This window comes from Danio rerio, chromosome 4 (genome assembly GCF_049306965.1).
Source record: "Danio rerio strain Tuebingen ecotype United States chromosome 4, GRCz12tu, whole genome shotgun sequence".
Taxonomy (NCBI): Eukaryota; Metazoa; Chordata; class Actinopteri; order Cypriniformes; family Danionidae; genus Danio; species Danio rerio.
The window spans coordinates 4,790,649-4,808,490 of NC_133179.1; the positions used below are offsets into that span (position 1 = coordinate 4,790,649).

The window sequence follows — 17,842 nt, forward strand, 5'->3', positions numbered from 1 at the left end:
ATTACTGTTACACCAATTTACATCAACAGTAAATCTTTTGTTTTTGACCCATTTATGCACATAAAATCAATACAAAGAACCTGGAACTGAATGTTCAACTCAAAATAAAATAAGTATCAAATTTCTTTATTAGACCGAGCGACCGAAATATGCGATATCCCAAATTCTGATAATCTCAGACTATAAAGAAAACCGCATGTCCCATATTTCTACTGCCACATGTTCACTAGTAAATCTGAATGATTCGCATTAACCCTTTAGCCTCAGTGTCGGATCCTTTATTTGACAGATGCTCGTTTTCAGAAGCATGTCAGCACAAGACACGCACAGCAGGCAAACATAAGCAGAAACACACTCTGGAGGAATACACAAGGCTATATCAAACACACAAGCGCAAAAACACATGCCAGTGGACGAACAGGAAAAGCCACTGACAAAACCTGAAGGGCTTCGCTCAATGCATCTCCAGCTCAGATTTGTGTGGATTATCTATTTTAGGGATTGTCTGCCAATCTCAGCCAGCTCTCGGAGGAAAGACCAAAGAGCAAAGTATTTCCAAGTAGACTGCATTTGCGCTTTATGCTGTTTTTATCAGCTTTTCCAAATCGCACACGCTTTAAAAAGCTTCATGGAGAACTTCGATGGAAACTTTCCAGTGCGTAAAATTCCCTTTGGTTTAGTAAAACGCACACTAAAGTTCTCTTAGGAAATTATTAATACAGTGGTCTAACTATTTTGCAAGCTTCATTTTTAAGACTGCATACACAAAAACAAAAAAAAATCGATGCTTGCATTTACAGCCATATATTAAAAACTACGCTTCATTTATAATTTGTTAGGCTTTTAAAATAATGTTAAAAAAAATAAAAATAGTTTTGATCGTCTATTGTCTTTTGTGCATAAAGAGAAGAGCAATCCCTGAAAGTTGAGAAGTGAATTTGCCCGTACTGGTTTTCAAGCCTGAGGCGCGAGAGGCGCATAGCAGCTCACATTCTTCCCAAATGCACCAAAAGTTCCACATACGCTTTAAGGCTTACATTTTTGGATTCTATCCCAAAATTACACCGTGTTTTCCCCCCTTGTTTGACATGCATTTTCATTTTCCCCACTCTGTGCACTTTTTCCACCAGTAAATTGCACTTGGGAAGCAGCGTAAATGCGCAACGGTGCCAGGAGCGCTCCAGACTCCCAGCAAACAGACGATCCCAGCAAACAAACTTTTAAAGGATACATACCGTAATAAAGGTAACCATAGCATCGGTGAGGAAATATTCAGCAGAGCCGACATGAAGGTAATGGAGTTTATAACGAATCCTTTTGTCGTAAGTTTCCAGATAGAAAAGCGCGCGGTGCGTGCTGAGAGTCTCACACTGACTAGTGCAGCGCGCAGACCTCTCTCTCTCTCTCTCTCTCTCTCTCTCTCTCTCTCTCTCTCTCTCTCTCTCTCTCTCTCTCTCTCTCTCTCTCTCTCTCTCAACGCACATAATCTTCTACTCTCCCGTGCACGTCCAGCATGGACAGATGGCTTTTATATTGCTCTGCTTAGTGATGCTTTTCTCCACAGTCCATCATGCATTGGTAACTTTCATTTTACTCCATATTAACACGCTCTTAACTGTACACAATGGGCAAATTGTTGGAATTAAAACGACTTTTATGTATTTGTATTATGTTCTGCTCTTAATCTTTGTAAGCTTTCGATGAAGATGAAGTCGTTTACTGTAAAATATGTAGCGAGCGACTTTTCTTCAGAGGATCTTGCATTTGTAACATTTTAATCCATAATAGCACATGCTTTACTGTACACAAGAGGCAAATTGTTAAGATTAAAATGACTTTTATTTATATTTATACTTAATAATGATCTGCACTTAATGTTTGTGTGCTAATTGTCAGAATTATTAGCCCCCCCTGAATTATTAAACCCCTTGTTCATTTTCTTCCCCAATTTCTGTTTAACAAAGAGAGAATTTTTTCAACACATTTCTAAACATAATAGTTTTAATAACTCATCTCTAATAACTGATTTATTTTATATTTGCCATGTTGGCAGCACATACTATGCTACTGGATATTTTTCAAGACACTTCTATACAGTTTAAAGGGACATTTAAAGGCTTAACTAGGTTAGTTAACTAGGCAGGTTAGGGTAATTAGGCAAGTCATTGTATAACAGTGGTTTGTTCTGTAGACTATTGAAAAAAATTGACAGCTTAAAAGGGCTAATAATATTGTCTTTAAAATGATGTTTAAAAAAATTAAAAACTGCTTTTATTCTAGCCGAAATGAAACAAATAAGACTTTCTCCAGAAGAAAAAATATTATCAGACATACTGTGAAAATTTCCTTGCCCTGTTAAACATAATTTGGAAAATATTTAAAAAAGAAAAAAAAATTCAAAGCTAATAATTGTGGCTTCAACTGCATGTAGAGACCGACTTTTCTCCACAGTCATTCATGCATTGGTAACTTTCATTGTATTCCATATTAACAGGCGCTTTACTGTACACAAAGGGCAAATTGTTGGAATTAAAGTGACTTTTATTTATTTGTATACTTAATAATGTTCTACGTTTAATATTTCTGAGCGTTTTGTGATCATTCTCTTAAGATAAAGTTGTTAACTGGACTAACATGTGTAAAGACAATGACTTTTCTCCAACGCCATTCATGCATTGGTAACTTTCATTTTATCCCTTTAACAGGCACTTTGAAAATGAGGCAAATAAAATGAAAAAATAGAAAAAAGAACCAACACTTTCACCAGGCTGGCTACGGGCCTGCTCTAGTATCAACATAAATGTTCGTTCAGGATCACATCCTACTTGGCAAAATCATGATGTGCAACCAACTAAGTGTCAGTCATGTAACAATTGTTTATTTGTCAATTGAAATATGTCAGGCATATTCTGAGTAATTTTAAAGGGCTCACATGCGCAGCCCTAAAATGCTCATTAATATATTATTTTACTTATTCGTAACATTAAAGGGCACCTATTATGCAAAAATCACTTTTATAAGGGGTTTAAACACAGCCGTGTGGCTACAGTATGTGAATATAACCAGATCAAAATAGTAAAAATGTATTAATTTAAATGTTTCTAATCCCCATGATAAAATCAGTCTGCAGAAACACTTTGATTGACATTCTCCCTTTGTACGTGTCATTAGAGGGGTAAAGCCCCGCCCACTAGTGACAAACTCTCCTTCATTAGCATAGGACATCAGCCTTGTTGTTGAATCTGCCACTATGCTATGCTGTAGCTCCGCCCTATTTTGAAAAATCTCATTTGAATTTAAAGCGACAGTCACAAAAATGCCACAATTACTATTGAAGCCTAAAAGGGGCAGATTTAAAGCATTATAAAACATTATGTGTGTGGTATTTTGAGCTTAAACTTCACACACACACACTAAAGACATTAGAGATTTTTGTTACATCTTAATAATAATAATTTTATTTATATTGCGCCTTTCCAGAGCTCAAGGCCACTTTACAAAGAGTGCAAAAAAAAGATAAACGAACATACAGGAAGTCAAATATAACAAACTGGAATTACACAAACAAGATCTAGGAGACAAATGAGCAGAGCGCAGGTGGATCAGACAAAGTGGTCAGTTTGGCAGATAGAAGTGAAGCATTCAGAAAATAAGTGAGTCTTAAGTAAGGATTTGAATTCAGAGATATTGTTAGCAGAGCGGAGTGAGCCTGGTAGAGAGTTCCAGAGTTTGGGTGCAATACCACTAAATGATCTGCCCCCCATTGAAGAGAGGCGGTACTGAGGGACAGCGAGAAGGCCAGAGTCAGCGGAACGTAATGAACGAGTTGGGGTGTAGGGGACAAGCAGTTGCAGATGAGGGAGCTAGGCTATTTAGGGATCTAAATGCAAGGAGGAGAATTTTAAATTTAATGCGGTATGCAACTGGGAGCCAATGGAGGTCGTCCAAGATTGGGGTTATATGAGCAGAACGTTTGGTATGAGTGAGTATTCTAGCTGCAGAGTTTTGAAGATACTGTAATCTGGAGATGAGGCTGGCAGGCAGACCAATGAAAAGGGCATTACAGTAGTCTATGCGTGAGGAGACAAATGCATGGATGATCGTCTCAGCATCCTTGCTACTGATGAAGGGATGCAGTTGGGAAATGCGACGTAAATGAAAGAATGCAGATTTAAGAACAGATTTAATGTGAGACTGAAAAGAGAGTGTGGAGTCGTAGATTACACCTGCATTTTTTTACAGAAGTAGATGTTTTAATGTGAGAGCCAGCAATCTCACAGGAGAAACTGCTGGAAATATTGCTGGTAAGTGCTGGGGTGCTAATGAAAATCATCTCAGTTTTGTCCATGTTGAGTTTCAGAGAATTTGAGGTAGGCCAATCATTAATATTCTTTACACAAGCAGAGATATTGTCTATTTGGGTGGATGAAGTAGGTGTACATACAGAGTAAAGTTGAATATCGTCTGCATAAGGGGTGTCAAACTCAATCCCTGGAGGGTCGAAGCCCTGCACAGTTTAGTTCCAACCCTGCTCCAACACACTAACCTGTAGGTTTCAAACAAGCTTGAAGGACCCAATTGATCAGGTGTGTTTAATTAGGGTTGGAACTAAACTGTGCAGAGCTGCGGCCCTTTTGGAACGGAGTTTGACACCTGTGGTTCAGACCATCATTGTAGATCTTGTAAAAAGGGACACAATAGGTCTCCTTTAAAGCAAATACTTCCATTTAGTATGCGTTCAATGTAAATAAATCAACACAATCTCATGGCGATTCGTAACTTTTTGATTTAGTGGCTAAAGCTGAGGTCACACTGGGCTTTTCCTTCCATAGACTTCCATTCATATGCGCGCGAATGCGTCAGACCGGAAATGCGGGGTCATGCGTCAAGTTTCGCAGGTTACTGCGGTGCAAAGTTCAAGCTTGGTGAACTGTGACCTGCGAAATCGCATCACTTGACTGCGTGAGAACAATCGAGGATCAAAACATGACATCTCTGGACAGAAATTAAAAAAATTGAGCAATTACTAGCTTTTTTAAATGTCTAATAAGCTTGTTTAATCCCATCCCCTTTCGCAGCGCCGTACGACAGAATTTTGCACACACAAACTGTAATGTGACCGTAGCTTAATTTGTATGAATTCGTACGATCTAATTCGTACAATTTAGTACGACTTGTTCATCCCCCAATGACGGTTGGGTTTAGGGGTGGGGTTAGGTGCCACGCCTCTTTTTTAAAAAGGTATTAGCCACTAAAGTGGCAAAATGTAAAATACTTACATTTTCTCGTGAGATCAGGCTGAATAAATACACTTTGATAATCTGAGTTTGACCCACCAAAATGAAACGTCTCATGTTTGACCCATTTTTTCGATATAGTTTTACAGACATTCCATAAATCAGCCAATTGCAGCAGCATATTATCACTTTCATACTTCATATTTGTCGGGTTACAAAAGAAACCTCCTATGGAGAGAAAGAAATTGCATACTTTCTCATGTCCTCGAATTGCAGTAAAAAACGCATTCAAAAGATCCTAATGACTAGGTATGGCAGCCAACTGAGGAGTAAATATTGAAAAATTAATGCGCAGTGTTTGCTCACGGGCATCCAGTGGAGAACTCTATAATCATTAGGTGAAACTGTCTAGTAAATGCATATTATAAGAGTTCTCCAGTGGTTTTATAAAAGGGCTGGGACAGGAAACTCTCTACAACCCTCCATAATCCGCTCTATTCTTCTGACGGTTGACTTTTTGTTGGAGATGTTTGTGTAGGACGACGTTTTGAAGTTTTTAGGCATTACAGTGATGACATATAGGGATCTTAAGGTTGCCTTTGAGCAACAAACACACACACACACACACACACACACACACAGACAATGCAAACAGAAAAATACAGTATAAGGCAAAGCGGATATGTTTCTCGTCCCTCCCATGTTCCAACATTTTCAACTTTGCTTTCTTTGCTGTGTCAACAGTCACGAGGCGATCCAAAGCTATTAATAATGCAAAGCAGAATCATTTCTGAAACTTTCCTTGACTGAAAGTGAGCCAATCACACGAGTCTAAAAGTGTCACGTGACTCTCTAAAGAACTAAAAGTGTCATAACCAAGCAAAACTAAAAGTAAAGAAACTCAAAAAAGAGCTTACCTGTAAAAAGCTGCTGTGAACTTCCTGGTGACAGGTGAGGATGTGTTTCTTCCTCTTTCTTGATGACTATAAGACATCAAGGGTGAGAGTGAGAGCAAAAGAGAGACGTTTTTCCAACTAAAACGAGGTGCCTCAAATCAGGACACTAAAATATGTGAATATTTCACAAATGAACTCATCTCCATTTAAACCAAAAACATTGAGGAAACAGTGATAGCATGATTGCAAAAGGACAGGATATTCTTCCTCTAGGGGCTTTTTATATCAATTCAGGAACACTTTGCTTTCATTCAGGTAATGCATCAGATAAAGTCTGAGTTTTGTAGATGCTCGACAATAAAACTTAGAGCTACGGAATGATACTGTCCGATTTACATATGGTAACCATAAGCTGTATATATATGACTGCAGGCATGTAAAAAGAGAAAAAAGATGACTAACAGGAAGAGTTTAGCATTTTTCCACAATGTTGCAATAGTCTTTTGTTTCCTATTGTGATGTATATCTGAGGAAAAGAAAACAGGCTGATTTTGTCTGTGTGAAATGCAATCAATTTAGGCCAGGGGTGTCCAAACTCGGTCCTGGAGGGCTGGTGTCCTGCAAACTTTAGCTCCAACTTGCTTCAACACACCTGCAAGGATGTTTCTAGACTCCCTAGTAAGAGCTTGATTAGCTAGGGCAGCTGTGTCTGATTGGGGAAGGAACTAAGCTTTGCAGGACGCAGGAGTCTGGACATCCCTGATTTAGTCTCATACTGAAAACGTACCTCTATATACATTTCTGGAGAGCGCCAAATATGTCCGAGGAGCTATGTTTTTTTGCAGTTTTTGTTTTCTCGAATCCGCCAGAGGCCACTGCGTACACTTTTTCAGATCTCAAGTTTCTCTCGCAAGTGCTATTCGCGCCTGCTGTTCTCGCTTAAATTTACTAGGTATACTTGAAACACCCGGGCAGGTTTGTTGACGCAAGTTAAGCTAAACCCTGCAGGGCATCAGACCTCCAGGAACGAGATTGGTGAACCCTGATCTAGAGAGTTGGAGTGATTGCCTTTAAAACAGAGATCATAATTTCTAATTCGATGTAACCTTTTTAGCTCCAAAAAAGCAAATATAAATTAAATGTTTCAATTAAATGTAAATACTATCACATATAGAGGACTATTTAGAAGACATTGGCAAGCAAATCAAGGCAAAAACTAGTTTATCTCTGTTATAAATTAAATAGCTTTGTTTTACTACAATATGTTAAACATAAAATGTAAAAAAAATACTGTATTGGTTAATATAAACAGAGTTGTATAGTCATTTTAACTATTATTAAATAAATTAGGAAATTACCCATAGCAACTATGTTTAGATCTGGCCCACTAGCCTCAATAAAGTTTGTTTTTTTTGCCCTTCATAAGGAAATGTTTGTGCAACCTTGATACATACAGTAGATTGACTGTGCAGGAAATGCACACAAACAATGCAAACAGAAAAATACAGTATAAGGCCAAGCGGATATGTTTCTCCTCATGTGACCGTGCCTCCCATGTTTCAACCTTTTCAACTTTCCTTTCTTTGCTCTGTCAACAGTCACGAGGAGATCCATAGCTATTCATAATGCAGACTAGAAAAACTGTTTACCTTACACTGAGCCTTGAGCTTTTTGAGCCAATCAAACAAGCCGTAAATGTCACATGACACTCTAAGGCTGTGGAAAAGGGTCATGATGAACAAAACCATTTACAGAACTCACTTTCAATCAAACGCCATTGAGAAACTAAAAAGACTTACCTGTTGAAACTTGGTGTAAACTTCCTGTTGACAGGTGAATGTGTTTCTTTGTCTTTTTAGACATCAAGCAGAAGAGGAAGAGCAAAAATAAGGCTCTGGGAAGACTCATCATAGATCCTCAAGTCCAGGATTGTATCACCATTGTTTGCACATCCAGGATGTGAATCACTTTCCAAAGCTGCTCGATTGGATTAAGAACTGGTGGTTGTGAATTCATTTATGCAAGGATGGATTGTATGGTTAGCAACAATACTTGTTTGAGATTTTACCAATGCTCAACTGGTATCCAAAAGCTTCCAGGAAATCCACCATACCAATAATTTAAACCACTGATGCAAGGCAGGATGGATCCATGCGGTCATGTCGTATGCCAAGTTCTGACCCCCAGAATCTGAAAGCAGAAATTAAGACCTGCCAACACGTTTTCCCGGGAGAATCCCGTATTTCACACCCATTTCCTGCCACCCTCCTGATTTGTAATTCTCCCAGGAAACTCCTATAATTTGTACAGCCCAATCTAGTTACAAAAAATCCCCATTTGTCCCTGTTTGTCAAGTTACCAAATCTTGTATGAAGCTCATTACCTCACGCAAGTGATGAAGTATTCAAATCTCGAAGCGTTTTTACCTCAATCTGGCAATTCCTCAACCCACATCTACCACTTGTGCAGAAATCAAAATCAACAGGTTAATTAATACCCACTTATCATGGGTGTGCACTTCTTCTTCTTCTTCTTCCTCCATTCCTTGTTCATCTTCTTCAAGGTTTTGTGTGTTTGTTCACTCTACAGAATCACTCTTCAACAGACATCGGTAGTTTTTTTGAGTTAATGTTGCCTTTGCATCGGTTTGAACTAGTCTGGTCATTCTCATCTGACCTCTGCCATCAACAAGGCATTTACATTGGATGTTTTATTCATCCAAACAACTCTCTATAGACCCTGGAGATGGGTGTACTGTATGCGAAAATCCCAGTAGAGCAACAGTTTCTGAAATTCTCAGACCAGCCCATCTGGCATCTTCAGAGCTGCTTTTCTTTCTTATTCTGATGCTTGCCTTTATGAGATCATCTTGAACATGTCTATGTGCAATATTTTGAGCTTTATCACATTCGGGTCCAAACAGAAAGAAAGTTAAGGAGAAATTGCTTATTCCCTTCAAAGGCCAGGTCAGCAAAACAAGTACATTTTCTACCCCACTAAAGGCTTCTTTCTCATTATGTAGTTAATAACAAAAGATATACTACGTGACCCTGCATTGTTTCCATGTCAATTCTTGCATGTGTTTGTCTTGGTCTGAAAACTACATCGTACAACCAAAGTTGTCAGCGATTCTTCCTATTTTAAAGTCATGCAGTGTGAAACCCTTTGTCACCGACCCATCCTACAGTGTAAACAAAGCAGCGACGAAACGCTATCCCAGACAGTGTTTCCTATAGGATTTTTTCCAGCTGTGACAGCAGGTCTTTTACACAAATCTACCAACTACCTATTGGTATTTCAATGACAAATGGAGAAATGTGGTGAGCGCACGTCGGGGCCGCATTTATGTAATGCTTGTGCGCTGATTTCCTCTGCTCGTGCACAAAACTCCTTGCACGCCCTCAAACACGCTGCTCAAGCGCAGAACTTCATGCGCGCTCTCAAATAAACACTGTTGAAGTGTGATTTAGTGCGTATATATAGTAAGAATGTCTCCAACATTAATAAGATTTGCTAGGAATATTTATGAATGTCTTCAATAGACCTACAGATCGGTATTAATGCGTCCTGAGGTAAAGTGAAACGGCAATAAACTACTCAAGCAAGATAACGTTAAAGTATTTGTATGCAGAACCACAGACCTTTATCTATAAATAAAGTGTTGTTATGGAAACTGTGTTGATCTTAACTGAAAGCTACGTCATGTTTGATGGCCTCACGCATCGCGCACCGGTCAGTTAGTCAGTGAGTCTGTCAGCACGTCACCTTAAAGTGTTAAACAAATAGCGCACAGCCCTACGGTAACAGAAAAGTTTGCGCTGTTATAGGCCTAATTCCCTTACCTTTGAATACGTTTTGGTACGATTATCACCCGCTATTAAAAACAACAACAATTAATGAATGTTTTGAATTAATAAGAAGCTGTAATGAAGCCGCGGCGGGATGAATTTTGGTGTGGCGCCCGCCATGCAAGAATGAACGTAGCTGAAACCATGCCAGATAGTCATGCAGTGTGAAAACACCTGCGACACGACTACTTCGAAAATCCTGCAGTCTGAACTCAGCATAAGTGTGTGTGTTACAGTACATTGCAGCATCATTGATGACCTTGAATAAAATACATTTGTGTCTTTCATTGTACCGGTTGATCTAGAGATGAGTAACTCCATTTCTGAAGCCACTATTAAAGACGAGTGTATCGCTCCTTTATCCAATGCTGTCAGCCTTAAAGTTGTACAAAATGCTTTACAAGCATGCCGAGTGGTTTGTCCAGGTGGTGTGTGTATGTGTGTGTTTTGTTTGTGAGGAATGCAGGGCACACCTTACTGGCATACAGCGGGCTCTGCTAACCTCAGCATACACGGCTACTGCTGCCCTTTCAAACAGCGCCACACAAAGAGACACGACAGAGGAGGAACAATGCCGGCACCTGCGGTTGGTTAAAGGAGTTCCCTGTTGTAAAGTATGCTTATTATTTCATTTAAATGACGGGGAGCCTTTTGAATCACCCGTGGAGTAAATCTCCAGCAGACAGCTCTTTAACCAGGCACATCAAAACATGGGGCTGTTTGAGTATCTTTACGTCACCAATAAATTATGTGTCCTGTGCAAATTGCCAATATTAATACACATGCATTTTCAAGTGTGATGGTCTGTTTGCACTACATTGTTGTTTTTTTGTATCTACACTAGTAGGAAAGAGATTTTAGGAATTACACGAATGAGTAATTAAGAAGTATAGAGAGATTTATGTGCTAAAGATCTGATTTCCTTGTGAATTCCTGTGAAGCCCTTACGTAACTTATTCATATAAGTAGATTCGCTGGAAGTGTACTGTATGTACTATGGTTGAACAAGCATAAACAATAGGTGGCCAAGTAAACATTTCAGACCACAGGAACTTTTCTACACGCTCCTTCCGTTTGCGCATTCAGCACTTTCACCTGCACCCACAATGGGTCTGTTGTCCTGTTCGGGCATCACTGAAGTGGTTTTCTTGTGATAGATGGGGTGTCCTCCACCTGGCTCTGAGACTATCAGGGTGTTGATCTCTGCCCCTCGTCATAGTAAGCCATGGCTAGAGGGAAAGGTGGGAAAGACGTATCAGCGAGACTGAAAGAAAGAGGAGGGAGGAGGGAGTGCTGCTGTAGGTCAGATCGAGTTTCTGCCCGACTGCAACAGTCACCCCAACCAACCCCAAACACCACTGAATGAGTACAGCAGAGCCAGATATACCAGTCAAAGAGTTCTTCACACTAAAAAAAAGTTTTCTCTTTTAACTATGGACTAAATAGTACTGTAAAGGGTCCAAATTAGTTGGTTACGCCAACCAACCCCAAACACCACTGAATGAAGGCATTTATACCAGTCAAAGAGAACTTCACACAAAGAAAGAGTTGTTAAACTGTGGACTCAAATTTTTGTAAAGGACTGAAATTGGTAGTTCACCCCAACACCATTAAATGAATGCCCGATATACTAGCCAAAAAGGTCTTCAGAATAAAAATCGGGTGTTTAAAAAAGACCAAAAAACTATGAATTAAACAGTTCTGTTAAGGACCAAAATTGCTAGCTCACCCCAACCAACCCCAAACACCAATGGATGAATACAGCAGTGTCAGATATTTTAGCCAAACTGGTCTTCGGATTAAAATTTGGGTGTTTTTTTTTTTTAAACTATGGATTAAACTACGTATGTCTGTATTTCATCTTTAAACAAACGCTACAGAAAAGTATGACACCATTCCTTTTCATGCTTACCAGCTGACCGCTTACCTTCGTATGGATGGCTTTCCCACTGTTACCAGTTTGTCCAGTAGCTCGACATGTAGGTCGGCGGACTTGAGATGCAGAGCAGAGTTGACTGAGTCAATGGGGTTCGAGTCCAGTGAAGAACGGTTCCAGAAAACATCTAAGACAAAAACAAAAAATAAAAAAACAGGTAAATAATGGTGAGAATGTGGTAAAATCTGAAAATGTGGTAAAATTAAGGGGGCTTTTCTTTCTTCTGAATTGCTTTTAAAACACTGTGAGTTGGGTTTAGGGAAGTGGGTTGGCGGGTCATTCATTCATTCATTTTCTTTTCAGCTTGGTCCCTTTATTAATCTGAGGTCGCCACAGCGGAATGAACCGCAAACTTATCCAGCACATTTTTTACGCAGTGGATGCCCTTCCAGCCGCAACCCATCTTTGGGAAGCGTTGGTGGGTCAATCGGTGCTTTTTAAAACACTATTGGTTGATTTTTTTTGGGGGGGGGGGGGGTGAATTGGTCAGTTGGTCAGTCAGTAAGTCGACAGCAGTCTCTGGTGGATTTACGTGAGAAAAGCTAGCAAGAATGGCACTCACGGTAGAAGTTTGAGATCTCAAAAAGCATACACAGTGGATTCGCGGAAAAAAAAAAAGTAGCTGCTGCTATTTTGTTCTTCAGAATCTTAAATAGGGGTACTTAATAGGAACAAGCCTGGGTTGTAATGTAGAGAACAGCTTCTGGAACCTTTTGTGAAACTGAATGCTTCCTTGGATCTTGCAGGTTCCATGGATGCACAGAGACATCAAGGCAGATTTAGAAACTAGGAAAGATTCTTAGTATGAAGAACATTTTAATAAATGTAAAGAAACTTTGATGCAGTGAAGCACTGATGCCAATAAACAACCATAATTTTTCAGTGTAGAAGAATCACTTTTGGTTTATGAATAATATGAAGAATTCGATTTATAAAGAGCCTGTAAACCAAAGTGCCCTTGATGCCAATAAAGAACCTTCCCGTTTAAGAGTCATGTCTGGTGCAGCTGTGGAAATGTAGGTGGACGGGGCCTCCCTGTTCCTGCCTCTCCTCATTTATTTACTTTGTTCTCACACTTAGGCGTTCACTGGAGGTCTTTCCTCCACTCTCCCTAACTTGTATCCTGTGGAAGTGTTGAGTCTTTGCCATACCGCTTCTCTTCCCCTGGGTCTCGTACTGCTTCTCCTCCCATTTTACATCGAGCTCCTTGAGCATCCTCACTCAGTCAACTCTTCCCTCTGGCTTTGTCTTTTAAAGTGTTTCTGTTCAAACGGACCCGACCGCAGTGTTCACACAAACACCAGGGAGTTCTGGCCAGGTCCAGACTGTGGAGGGGTTGCAGACAGGGCCTCTCTTGTACTCTTTGTGCGGCGAATCCGACAGCGCAGCAACCACTGACCTGAAAAGCGAGCCCGGGAGAGCAGCGTAACTCAAGGCCCAGGGTTCAGCTTACCTGCTGGGCTGCTGGGAGAGCGGAGCCGAGTGCTCTCTCTCCACAGGGTTAGATTGCCCATTGAGATAAGAGCCAAATACCATACGAGAGTTGTTAAGCAATACTGCTACAACACAAGAGACAGATAACGCGGCGGTCAGAGCCCGCTGGGGAATGTTAGCTCGCTGTGTTAAGCGGCACTGAAACTGCATCAAGCCTGCAAGAGGGGGTTTTCCATTGGCCCCTTTCAAAAGAGTCTTATTGTTGTCAAGTGCCATGTCGGAAAATAAAGTCAGTGCACTATAGAGGCAGTGCGCGATATAATATTTCAAAGTCAATTACCCTGAAAATTAATCAGGCCATTTAAGTGTGTATTTCCATAATATGCTCAAATACAATACGCAAGATAACAAGAACTCTCACTTGAATACATTTATTCCCACGTGGATACAGATATAACCAGGAACAAAACACGGCAAGGTCAGCACACTAGTACTCCTGAGAAAGCTTTAGATGTGTTTGGCTGAAATCGGGACCGACTCGGGAATTGACGAGTCCATTTCATTATTGACAATCATTCTATAATCCAACCAGCTTAACACCAAACTACTATAAATAGTCAAGCACGTCCTACCTCTGTACTCTCTCGACTTCAGCATGCCTCCACCACCCCAACTCCACACTTTTAACCCCGATACTAGGGCTTAATTTGTGCCGGAACCAAGCAGCAACCTTCCGCTCTCCCTCGTGAAGTAAATACAGAAGTAACTGCAATTCATGGAAATTCTGCAGGCTTCATAAAAGAGCAGATTTCTATTGAGCCCACTGTTAAAATGGCTAACATGACAGCAGAAATAAGGTTTTTTACATCCACGTACAAAGAACGATTTTGGTTTATATACCTAAATTTACCCTTCATGACAACTGTGAGGGGGGTGAATTTTTTTTTTACGTCATCCGTTTCATTTATATTAAGTTTTATTAAGTCTGCATAAATAAGGGCTTGGCTACTTAAGTGACAGCTAGGTCTCGCTGGTCACCGTCACTTCACCTCAGCTGATTCCGGCTGATTAGCTGCTGAACACTGCACATATATCGTACTTCGGTTTTGTTTTTATCTCCACTTCACTTCCTAATCTGCAATTGCCTCTCTGGATATCACATTAACTGTACCCAAAAAAAAAACAAAAAAAAAAAAAGTACTAATGCTTTCCTTCTTAGACTTTACAGACCTGAAACTTGCCTATAGCACTTATTCATTGTTGCTCTTATAGTTTTGTAAGTTGCTTCCTTGTCCTCATTTGTAAGTCGCTTTGGATAAAAGCGTCTGCTAAATGACTAAATGTAAAGTAAATGTAAATGTGGCTTTAAGCCGTCAATTGCCTTTTGGAATTGTTTCCTGCAATCATCAGATAATATGGCATGCTGTGTGCACTGAATTGTGCTCCCAAACCATTCATGTGGCCTCCATTTCCCCGGTGAGTGAGATTACATACTTATATACCATCTCTATTAATGTATTAGTTTTATTTAAGATAATTTATCACTTATATTTTTCGTCAGAGCTGTAATGCACTACAGAATCTGACAGATTGATCAGCTGTAGGCTCTATACCAGTCATCTGAAACATTGCCATACAGTGTTATGTCTGGATGTTTTAAATAGCATTGCATTTACTAACACAGACTATATTTGACGTTTTCCTCCTGTAGAAGAGCATCATAAGAACAATGCTTAGTGGCTCAATGTATAGCAATACTTGTTGTAAAAGACTAAGCACTTCATTGATATAGTGTATAACCAAGCACATGTGGTCAGAACACAAACGAGTCAAATGTAATAAAGTATTAAAGTCATGCTGCACCTCTTTGCCCTTGTTTGGTATCCCCGACCGATAAAATGACCCGCAAACAAAATGGCGCCTACTTGTAGCTTCTTTTGCGTTCTTCAGAAACCTATGAGTGACGTCACGGATACTACATCCATATCTTTTACAGTCTATGGCCAAAACAACTTCTGAAATCTGATTCGGCACTTCATTTTACTGATCCCCCTCCTTCTTTTTCGTCCGCGACACATCATACTCCTCTTGTAGCATGCTGGATTGTTTCCCTGATCTGTTCCGGGACCTCACAATTAAAAAATTAAGCAGGTGGTAAGCATTCTAGAGCCAGGCTAGACACTGTGCTTGGACCCATATCTCTCTCTACCTTAATAGGGGGAATAACATGAGTTAGAGGGTCTTTCTGAGCTCAGAGCCCTCTCCCCAGACAGAACATTCGAATATCTGCAAGTGTGAACTCGTGAAGTACTTATTTGCTCAAAGTTTACCAGAACCAGATGTTGCTGCAGACTTTTAATTCAGTGTGATGACGCATTTCTGATTGAACATTTTGGTAGGGGCTGTGATTTTATTTAGTGGGCTGGATTTTAATTAATGGGTGATTAATATGATCATGTCTTAATTTTTTATTATTTAATTAGGACAGTAAGGTTCAACTTTGCTTAGATAAAACTCGTCACTAAACAAAAATAATGTCGTCTACAGAATGTAAAGCTATAATATAAACTTATTAATAAAGTAATCTGGAATGGCAAAGAAAGCGTTCTTGCAGGACTCCCAGAGTTCATCAAGATCCTTTGGATTCATCTTTAACGCCTCCTCCTTCATCTTAATGCAGACATGCTCAATAATGTTCATGTCTGGTGAGTGGCTTGGCCAATCCTGGTGCACCTTGACCTTCTTTGCTCTTAGGAATTTTGATGTGGAGGCTGAAGTATGAGGAGCGCTATCCTGCTGGTTTGGGGCAGCACAAATGTCATGATACCTCAGTTGATGTTGCCATCCACTCTGTAGATCTCTTGCATGCCCCTATACTGAATGTTACCCCAAACCATGATGTTTCCGTCACCAAACTTGACTGATTTCTATGAGAATCTTGGGTCCATGTGGGTTCCAGTAGGTCTTCTGCAGTATTTGTGATGATTGGGATGCAGTTCAACAGATGATTCATCAGAAAAATCGACCTTCTGCCACTTTTCCAAATGATCAACTAGAAGTTATTAATTTGTTGCTCTTACAACTGAGATCGATGACAAGAATTACCAGCGTCAAACTAAATTCACTTCTCCTGAGACTCAAAGTTTCACCACATCACTTTCATCACATTCACGTAAAAGACTCAAATACAATTTTGTGAAAACAGCGGCGTCAGTCTTTAAGCATGCATGAGCACTTGCCAACCAAAACAACAACAGAGGATATACTGAGTGAAGTTGCCAACTACTAGCCTGGCGAGCATACAGCAATTCAGTCAGTTTCACAGATCTATGAGAACGCGGATTGTTTTGACAACGTTATCACATAGATGCAAAAGTTTTCCGTTTGAATGCATGTTGATGTGTAAATATGTCTTCAGGCATATTGTATCGATACGTTTTTGACTTCGTAGGCAGTTGTTGTTTTTGGGTGTGCATGCTTTACATGATTCGAGTGGCCTATACAGTAGGTGTAACCAGGAATCCGCACTGGCAGAACTCCATGAAAACTCTGCAGACTTCCTTAGAATCAATCACAACGTTTAGCACATTCCCTACACCTTGCATAACAGCTTCTGAATCATTTAGGTCAAGTTCTAATTTAACAATGCTTAAGAATACAATAACGGTTAACCGTGTCAAAGGTAGTATTCTTCAGAATTTAGTGCATGGTTTACTATGAATCTGATTTATAAATAACACCTTGTACACAGCCACTTCATTAGTCACAGTAACACGTTAAAATAAGGTTGCATCATGCATTTACTAACATAAACAATACATTTAGTACAGTATTTATTCATCTATGCTAATGTTAGTGAAAATAAAGTTGTTATACTTGTTAATTCAGTGGATCAACTAATGATAAAGCTTCAAGAAATCCTTAAACCCTTTGTTTATTTGAGATTTTATGAGATTTGTGTGTGTTGAGCATCAGCTTTAAGCTTTAATTATGGATAAAGCTGGATAATTTGGAGCTTTTGTCTGCTAGTTTTATCTTCCGGGGTTGAAATTATTATTATTTATTTATTTTTTTTGGTGGAATCAAAGTTCGTGACATAGTCAAAAATCGGTCTGCCTGTGCAGAGATGACGTGTCGGTTTCTCATTATTATTCCTAGCTGAGCTTTCTTATAGTGTGAGAAGACCCTGCTTCTTAATTATTTATGAGAGCACGTGCTTTCTGAAGACCTGCCAAGCTGTGCGACCACAGCCGCGCACGGCACGCAGTATTTAGCAGTTCGTGAAGAATCGCATGTGTTTGTTTCAATTATCCACGTGGGTTTGTTGCATGGTTTTCTCTGTGATGCTGTCAGGGCAAGCATTTTTGTCAGTAGAGCTGTACGAGAATAGGGTATATGCACAGCTTGTGTTTTTCAGCCAATGATAAACTTCCAGTGAGAGCTTAATGTGTTTATTTTTCTTTTACAGTGTTGATGTTGTAATGTATTTAC

General features: G+C 39.8%; 1 protein-coding gene and 1 long non-coding RNA gene across 12 annotated transcripts in view; one reads left to right on the top strand and one right to left on the bottom strand.

Moving 5' to 3' along the window:
- Positions 1-17,842, bottom strand: part of ntf3 (neurotrophin 3) — an 85,173-nt gene that overhangs the window by 33,739 nt on the left and 33,592 nt on the right. For 2 of the 11 annotated variants that reach the window (XM_073945714.1, XM_073945721.1), the window contains exons 2-6: positions 11,909-12,044; positions 11,077-11,210; positions 8,247-8,323; positions 7,933-8,130; positions 6,155-6,220 (exon numbers count right to left, since the gene is read on the bottom strand). Coding sequence is in view for 1 of the 11 variants with exons in the window: in NM_001327813.1 (NP_001314742.1) it covers positions 1,236-1,253 (18 nt within the window). In the remaining 10 variants the exon portion in view is untranslated. 11 annotated transcript variants of the gene reach the window in all.
- LOC141381574 (uncharacterized) lies at positions 406-10,341 on the top strand. The gene is made up of 4 exons (XR_012401802.1): positions 406-655; positions 1,131-1,292; positions 7,993-9,356; positions 10,107-10,341. It is a non-coding gene; the product is annotated as an uncharacterized lncRNA (long non-coding RNA).